Source organism: Synchytrium microbalum, assembly GCF_006535985.1.
Source record: "Synchytrium microbalum strain JEL517 chromosome Unknown SmJEL517_scf0005, whole genome shotgun sequence".
Taxonomy (NCBI): domain Eukaryota; kingdom Fungi; phylum Chytridiomycota; class Chytridiomycetes; order Synchytriales; family Synchytriaceae; genus Synchytrium; species Synchytrium microbalum.
The window spans coordinates 693787-703198 of record NW_022158354.1 but is presented as its reverse complement, the minus strand read 5'-3'; the positions used below and the strand labels follow the sequence as shown (position 1 = coordinate 703198).

Here is a 9412-nt window from a genome sequence, read left to right as displayed (position 1 = left end):
GCCAATAATGAGATTACTGCTATCGGTGAAAGGGCACCCAACGATGCCAAGAAGAAGGCTGGTCTGAGCGTCGCTTTTGTAGTTTGAGTAAATGCAGTTGTATATCACAAGACTGCCAACTTGCTGTGAATATAGTGATATTCTCGTAGCTTGTCCGGGAAATGCCTTTACATGGTGTTCGTCGAATCGCTTGCTATCCAGTGGATCGCTTCAAATGGAATTTGGATGCTTTCTGTCTATTGTCTGTGTATGATTTTTCGTATACATTTTTACGGAGAGGATTGGAAAGACACCCCCTACAAAGATCAAAACCATTTCAATAAACCACTGATCTTTGTTAATCCCGACATAGTATCTCGTGCATCATCATGGGAGCCACGATCAGCTAGTTTTGATGCATGATCAGGCTCGTCACCATATGATTCCCAAAGTTTGCCCATTCTTTCATCGTATCCATCAGACACATCTATATTTGAGCCGAAGGAGCTAGTGCGATAAGATGAATCTGATCGTGAACGATCGAATGAATCTTGTGAGCCAAACATAGGACCACTGGATTCCGAGTCTTCTTTTTTTATGGAGGCCTGACGCCAACTTTCAAGTGTGTCTAAGGCAGAAGACTGACGAATATGATGAGCAGCATCCACCTTTTCGATTGGGATGGCGTTGTCCAATCGACGTCCAACCATCTAGAAAAGCACAAGAATGAGGGCTTATGACACTGACCAAAACAAATTGACCGACGAGAAAGAATGAATACAACTTACATTGTCTGCAGGCTCCTCCGGATGAAATTCAATGTTGGGAGCAAGATACATGTTTAGGCGTTGCTGCCACTTTACCAGATGTGGGGGTGCTTCGTCTAGACTATTTCTTGCACTTTCGGCTACAAAGGCATAACTAGCGAAACTACATATGGTATCGGGACTACCAGGAGCTGAGTCATGCTGTTTCGAAAGACGTCCTATAGAATTTTTACTTTTAATGTGAGCGTCTTCAGCTTGGTCTTTGAAGCTATCCAAGTGATAAGTTACCAGTAGCTGTAGTGGATTCTCCTAGAAAAGCCTCATTGGATTCTACGTTGTCTGTGAAAAGCATTGCAAGAGTACGACGAGTCCTTTCTGGGACTGGTAAATGGGCAAGCTCAAAGAGTTCATCAGAACTGACAGGAGATGTTTTACGCTCTTGTAGTACTCTATGAAGCGGAGAATGTACAAAAGCAAGAGATGGAGCTCTTGGAGTCTGGTAGAGGAGCCGATGTGAGATTGACAGGTCAACAAATCAAGTCCGAAAAAACGTCAAAAAGCGATGTCTGCCAAACCTTGCCGAATCTGACTGATTTTACGCTCTTCCATATGCCACTGGCACAGCTGCAGCTTGTGCTTAATTTTGCAATTCGACGCTGTGAACAAAATTGAAGTGCGTCAGTTCAAGGAAAACGAGATGCTATGCTTGTTACAATTACATTTCGTGTAGGCAATGCTGAGATGCCGACGCATAGTAGAAGTAGAACGAACAGCCGTAATGGATGCATATCGGTATTTACAGTGGTCCGGGTGTTTTGGACTTTACGAAAAATGTTGACAGGGCGAACGAGTTTGCGAAATCGGACACAAATAACTTTGCGAAAGGCATATAAATTCGTATTTTGCGATTTGTTTGCTGTTACGACCGCTTGATAAGAAGTTGTAATAAGTTGCGTCCATTCAAAGTATGAACACGTGATCAGTAACGCGTTGTAAGACCAACGGCCTGAAAATCGCGTCATTCAGTGGCAAAGATGATTCTTTATTTTGTGTTAGCTCCAAGTGTTCTGATGTGAACGAACATTCAAAAAAACTCACAGCTCACAAAAACACATCCAAGTTTCGGAAAACAATAACAAACACGATGCATCCAGCACGCCTACTGGTGCTCGAAATGTGTATGATCTACGTGATTGCCTTTCCGATTGATAATGTAGGCCCTGTTCGCTTTTACAAGGTTTTTTTTTCACTCCTTGAGCTGTCAACTGCCAAACTGACGCATCCGAATGGATCTTAGGAACGACGACGTATGCCAAGCTGTTTAGGCTGTAATTTCGTCGAATCTGTATGGATGAAGGTCAAATCGATTCCTCATTCAGTCGTAAGAGGCCACATGTCAAACTGCATAGCTTCAACAGGGGCGCTTTTCGTTTTTGATAAGAGAACTTTTTTTGTTATGCAGGCTTCATACACTCAACCCATTAGTCTGCCGCATACTCCAAGTCATGAGGCTATTCGAAAAGTTCTCGAATCACGCTCTCCACCACGACGAACTCCAGAAGACCTCTTTTTGGACGACTCGTCGAAGAATTATAATCGTGATGATCCATCCACTAGTCAATAGCTGTAATCATGGCTGATGAAGACGTCTCTATTAGTGATGGTCGATCCACTCATGCAGCCGCGATAGCTGCCCTCATGTCTTCTGACGACGACTCTATCAGTAATGGTGTATCCACTGATGCAGCCGCATTGGCTGCCCTCGTGTCTTCTGAAGACAAGTCTACCAGAAGCCTTTCTTTCGAGAGTCGAGAGTCTTTAGACAGTGAAGGCCCATCAGAATCTTCAAACGTTCCTGAGGGCTATATCAGTCTAGAACGATTCGCGGCTAAAACGAGCACTGGTTATTGGGAAGGCGATGATATGGTGAAAGATCTTCCAACACCAGAGGAGTTGGAGCGATTTTCCAGAGGGAGCAAACGAAGTCGTCGTAAACAGCATGAAGGGCCTAATCCAGTTGTAATAAATGTACGGAAATCCTTACGTTTGTTATGCGCTAACCTCAAATCTTTCATGAACTTACACTCTGTTTGGTTTCATAGATTGTAAACCAATCTCAACGTCGATTAGACCATGTATCATCATTCGACGAAAGCAAACTTGGATACTGGCGCTCGCCGTCTGCAACCATAGCCCATTGGAGTATAATTCAACAGGAACAGAGAGCCCGAGAGCTTCGACAAATGATAGAGTTTCTGTCAGCGCCCCTGGTTGGTTATGACCAACCAAGAACGTTTGGCAGTAGTAATAGTTTTAGTTCAATCTCCTCTGGGTCATCTTTCAATCGCCAACATGGATCAGACTATTTCAATACGAATGATCCAAGTCGAGAATTGGACGAGAGTGTCTATCAACTGAGATTGAGACCAGCTGTGAATGAACAACGCCATACTCCTCACAGTCAATATGAACATAGCCTTCATCAGCCCCGATTTGGAGAACCGTCTAGTATCATTGCTGCTGCTCTCTCTTTTAAAGGTTCTCACTCAGTATAGACAGAAAATGTTACTCTGTTGCACCTTATTTGTAGACTTGGGATCGTTTTATATATTTTTTCCCACAAAAGCCTGTAGCCATGTAAAAGCAAAAACAAATCTGTTCAAATAGAAAACTTCTTCTCTTCCATTTTCTCTGGTATTGAAGGATTGCGATGAAAGGCTGAAAATGTCAAAATATCACGAACTGACGCATGTCGATCCTTCGTGGTCACAAAGCGTTTGACCAGGGCTGTTCCAGCGGTATTATTACTCGTCATATATGGAAAAGAATCAAGTCTGTTTTCCGAATAGCTATTCTACAAGCATCAAACATGATCGATTTATATGGGGTTTTGACAGGTTTGCTGGAAACAATGCAATCGTACTCAAAATCCTCTTACGCTGTCTACTAGTGGATTTCATTAATGGTGTGGAAGGATCCATCCACCTATGTAAGGCTTCAAGGTCATTCTTAACGAGCTTTGGAATCATGTCGTGCTGGACTCTTTCAAGGAAATCCCAAACGTAATCGTGCTATCGAATCATCTCCAGAATATCCACCTGATGCTTACTATTTTCCCAACTGGTGACGAGCTGAATATAGTAGACATCTGTTGGTTGTCGTCAGCGTCACAGCTCTCTTGGTCATTCATCAGCGATAAAACGTACTGGCTTCTTTACGAGTCTTGACTCGTTTAATAGATCCAGAGCTGAGGTTGCTGAGGATGGGATTGTCTTTTCGAATGCTGAGGTATCGTATTGTGGCTCTAAAAGTGAATTTGGATCAGAAATCCACCCATTTGTGCATGGACGTGAATATAACAATGGTTACTCTGGTGATTGTATTGAGATTATGTCTGCATCTGGCCATTCTACACATGGAGGGTTCGATCGTTCCTTATCAAAGATTTCTTTAGCCTTATCCATAAGAAGCCTTGTGCAAAGAGAAATAGATTTCCTTCTCATCAGCTCGACCAGTTTGATCTTGATATATATGGATATATTTTCCTGTGAAAGAACTACACCGACACTTAAAAAAAGTAAAAAAAACCCAGCAAGCTATTATACTCCTCCCCCTCGGTTGATTTTGAACAATTATAGCAGGCAACATAAACTAGTTGAATGCTCCTGACTTGGACAAGGCCATAAGACTTCCGACAAAGGTCAAGATCTAACGATAAAAAATGTAACGGATACGTTTAGCAATGTGCTCAAAGAAGCAGGGAAGCCCAAACCAATCATAGCACACTCACCATCTTGGGCTTGACTTCAACAATATCTTCAGGCAATACGAAAATGGTAGCACCCAATTTACGGGCAATTGAAATACCATATTTGGCATTCATCTTGGCATTGTCGTCTGTTTCAAATAAATGATAGTTGGCGACGGCCAAAAAATACACATGAATATGACTAACGTACCAGAAACACCGTCCGTGACAAGCTTGTAATCAACAACTCCCTTCTTGACTCCATTCAACAAGTCCAAGAAGAAGACACCGTTACGTAAACCACCATCCTTGAATGATGAGATAGTAGATGCCTTGCCACCAGATCGTACAGCTTCGTTGGCCCATTGAATCATGTCGGCTTCAGTGATTTCATGACCACCTTTGGTCAATGTCTTCAAGGTTTGGATGATGTGTTCTCTCATGAGTTGCCATACAATGGCTAGAATGAGCAAAAATATGTGAGCGACCATACTGACTGACAAAAAAATTCGATCAAACTGGACGATAGGCAGCGAATACCAACGTACCCAAAGTCAAGTTCTTGATTCCATCGGTGATATCTGATCCTTGAATACCAACCAATGAGAACTTGAGAGCCTTGCCCAAAACAACCACGTAATTGGTGTTTTCGACCTTTTTGAACTTGGAGGAGACTGGAGCCTTGTTGACCTTCTTCCAGTCAACAATGCCTGGTTTGACAGTGTCCATGGCTTGCAACAATACCAAACCGTCCTATTTGGAATGTGAAGATCAGACACAAACCCAGGAGACAAGGGCAAGCGCACACACAACCAAATAAGTAAAAGAAACCGTCATGATCAAATAACTTACTTGGAGATCATCAAAGAGGTTGTTAACGAATGGCTCACAACCCAAAGAGTTCAACCACAGAGCAAAGGCTGGAAAAGAGTCAAGCAGAATTTCATGAGTGTGAGCCCAAACAACAGAATACTGCCAACCGAGCAATCATACCTCGAGCTTCACGGTCACCTTCACTCTTGAACAACCAATCATCCAAAGCACCCTTCTCAGTTTGATTCAATGCTTCCAAACCAGGATGAGTATTGAAGAGATTGGCAACAAAAGCAAAGTTCAACTTTTGATTTCCTTCAACCATGGTCTTTGGAGTCAAGTATTTACGACAGCCGAGCTTGTCGGCGTTTTGTAAAACAGCTTCGGCACGTTCCATCAAATCACCGACACGGAGAGGAGCACGAGAACACGTTTCTGGGGCTAATTGGTTGAGGAGTACGGTGTAGTTTTCACCGTCCTAGGAATGCGGATTGGAGTTAGCCAAAAAATGGGAACGGGTTTGAAGTCCATAGTATGATTCGCACCTTGACATCACCAGTCAGATTGGTAACTTTGCGAGCCCAACCAGCCTTCTTGAGGTGATAATTGAACCAACGAATGAGGATCTGTTCAGCAGGGAGCTTCAAGAAATCATCCAGGGTCTCGCCAGGTTCCAATAGACGGAACAGTTCAGGGTGGACCTTGATGTCAATCTTGGCAGACAAACTATGATGATATTGAGGAAGTGATTGTTTAGCATTGTGATGTCGTGCATGATTTAGCAATTGACCAAAGTGATCGGCCAAAACCATAGGTGAAACACAGATGTCACAGACGTCTTGGCTTGATCTATTGCTCTACTCACCCCATCTTGATGATTTGCCAAATCAAGCCAAGAATCAGATGTTCTCGTCCTTCAATCAAATCTTGAGAACCAATGTTGACGACTGAACAGCCAATAGCCTTGGCAGAGTTGATGACGACGTTGTTGTTTTCAGTCATCTGGAAGGCATTCAATTTCTTGCCAACATTCAATACACGTTCATCAATTGTGCCAGGGACTGAATCATTGATGAGCTTTGAGAGGATCAAACCATCTAGTAAACAAAAAAGGGGGTGAGTCATCCAACATAATCGTGCAAGATTTGTTGTTACCTTTGCACTCGGTAAAGATTTGCATTGTCTTCACATCAATAGGTAATCGAGCTCCAACATCTCGATCACGACCGAGTTGAGAGTTGATGTGTGCCACGAACGATTCCTTTTCGTCTTCATTCATGGTGTGGGTTACATTGACAGAGGTGCCATGAAGAGTGATTTTCTTGCTGTCACCACCCGATGAGCCTTTAGTAGGGCCTCGAGATGATCGTAATTGCGATACAATCTGGTTGAGAGCAAAAAGAAAATCGATTAATGTTAAGCAGATGAGAACACTCAACGATAGCAAGACTTTTGAAATCCAACCTGGAGAAAGTTTTCAAACTCGATAAAGCCATCAGAGGTAGAGAGACGAAGATCTTGCATCTTTTGGACTACATCTTCGTATCTTTCTCCAGACTTGGGAGCGACATCACGTAAACTGGTTGTGTGAATGGCACCTTTTTGAGACAACATGTAAAGTATTAGAGCCAGATAGGAGGCAAGACAACTAAAAAAGGATGGAACGAGAATATAAATACCTTTTCGTTCAGGATCAAGCGCTTCGAATTGTTGATAGTAACTTGAGATTTCATTCGAGTTGATATTTCCATACTTTTGAGCGAGGATTTGAGGATTGATACCCATTGTAGGTGATTTTAAACTATATGAATCTCGTTGTCCTGCAGGTTGTTGTGGATTTGTGAATGGGTTTGGTCTTGATGTAATATTGGGTGGAGGGGGTGCTGGCCTAAATTAAAAGTAGTATATTGTACGTGTGAGTTTTGGTTGTATGTGATGTTGGTTTTGTTGATAAACAAAGGCCCATTTGTATGATTCCAGCACCACGGCTTCTTATTTTCGCTTTCTTTGCGTTCTGGAAGCTGCATTTCGACCCTCAGTCTTCCTTTTGGTACAACCCAAAACACGTTGAAAACTTAAACTGCGCTGTTCCCAACTTGTGTGATTGATCTGATCCGACCTCGTGCGTCCGGCAGATAGGCCAGCCGAACGCTAGATCTCAGGTCGTCTGGAAGCACTGACGATCCATCGTATCCATCCTCAACACACACAAAAGACGACGAGAACGTACCTGTTGAATTGTTGTTTTGGAGGTTCGGTATGGGCAAAGGAAGAAGTGTTTTCTCTGGCGACGTATTTTGGGACTACTGGGTCGAAGTCGTCTGATTTTCTACCAATGACAGAAGCAGCAAAAGCGGCCTGTTGGGATTGTTGTTGTTGTTTTATGGCACTCGGTCTTGCGGGGAGGGATGATGAGGAGGTAGACGAGTCGCCAGCAGTGGATGAAGTGTTTGTAGATTTGAGATCAAAGAGTTGTCCCTGGTTGCTGCTGCTGTTATTTACACTGTTTGCAGTTGATCCTGGCAGTGCTTCATAGTGCTTTTTGGTATTTCCAGCTGCATTTTCCGTTCTTCGCATCTTTGACTGCGTATCAAGCGGTCAACTTGAATAACAAATAATAAATCTGTCGTATTGGATTATTGTTAGTTGGGCACACTCTCGCATCAAACATGAAAACGTCAACTTTCGGGGAAAACCATGTGTCTTGCCAACAGTGGTTTGCTAAGTAAGAACGAGACTGGATGCACTTACCAATGTAGTTGTGTACGAGTTCTGAACTGAATCTTACTTCTTCTCCACCCTTTACTTTTAGATCTTTCAATGCGGCAAATGGGGGATTGTCGTGTGCGAATGGTTTGAAACGACCACACCGTGACTGCTCATGCCAAGAAGACCAACTCGTGAACTAGACGTTTGACACGTTTGGAATTTAATTATTTTGAATACGTGACTTATTCACTCTTACGAGGTTTATGTGACAAAAGGTACAGGCATTTACTTCAAAGTTAGATCTATGTTTTTTGAATTCCAGTTTAAAGGCATGCATTCTCGTTCAAACTTTACCATTTAACAAGCTCATCATAACTAGTTCGAGGACGTGGCTGCAAAATCTTCACCGGCTTATCATCATCACCACAGTCTTGACCAGTTTTAGTTGGGGTATGATGAAACAGTTCTCCAGCCATCCTCGTCTTGGTGGCGTCTTCTTGACGTTTAAAGAGACGATCCCTGACATTGACGTCCAACCAATTCAGTCCAGACGAGACTACAGATTTTGGGCCCTGAGTGAGATTGTCCCATAGGCTGCCAAAATTGTGAGTAGACTCGTCCAGGAAGGAGTCTCGTCGGAATTTTTGATGGTCGGCCTCCTTTTGCTTGAAAAGGTGTAACTGTATTCAGCATGTTTCAATCAAGTGTCAAAATCAAAGAAAGTACCGTAGATACCTTTTGTGAGCCTTTGTCCCCAATACTTTCCTTCAAGGGAGTAATTGGAGACCACGGGCCACTAGTGTTGCTGCTAATATCTCGCTTCTTCATGAGAACTTCTGGATCTACTTTCATGACCTCCTGATCGATTGCTGATTTGGTTTCAGCATTATGAAGCTCAAGGACAAAGGTGACAGACAGAGTTACAAGGAGAGCAGAGATAATGATCATGTAAATCCCGCGTTCAAGACTCATTGTTGCTTTGGAATGTATTTTTTGAGAATTGAAGAGTTGTGTGAACAAAGTTAAATGTGTTTTCAAACTTGTGGTTCAAGCTACAATGTTTCAGCATATTGTTTGAAGTTGTTTCAGCGACTTTATCCGTAAAATCAATGAAAATGTAGGTGAGCAGCGTTGTAGATCAAAAAACTCTCCAGTTTGAGATAGACAATGTGTCAAGTCAAACCTGATGGTAAATGTGTGCGCGATGGAAGCTCCTCGAGGAAGAAACTTTCAACGTCCACCAAGGACAGAAACCATTTTAAAATAATCATGAATTCGTCCTCCCAATAGAACGGCACTATGCAACGAGCTCTGCAACCGTGATTTCAAGCGACGGCGAACTGCCCCAACTGCCCTAACAACCGTGTCTCTGCTCTAAATTTGGTATGCTAATACT

General features: G+C 42.8%; 1 protein-coding gene across 1 annotated transcript; it reads right to left on the bottom strand.

The window, feature by feature from the left end:
• Window positions 1-4397: 4397 nt before the first annotated feature.
• SmJEL517_g01590 (uncharacterized protein) lies at window positions 4398-7884 on the bottom strand (the record flags this gene model as incomplete). The annotated part of the gene is made up of 12 exons (XM_031167518.1): window positions 4398-4454; window positions 4537-4643; window positions 4706-4954; window positions 5043-5247; window positions 5347-5414; window positions 5488-5785; window positions 5853-6033; window positions 6173-6404; window positions 6463-6691; window positions 6772-6905; window positions 6987-7195; window positions 7538-7884. The coding sequence occupies 12 exons, from the start codon at window positions 7882-7884 to the stop codon at window positions 4398-4400; spliced, it is 2316 nt and encodes a 771-aa protein (XP_031026434.1).
• Window positions 7885-9412: the final 1528 nt, after the last annotated feature.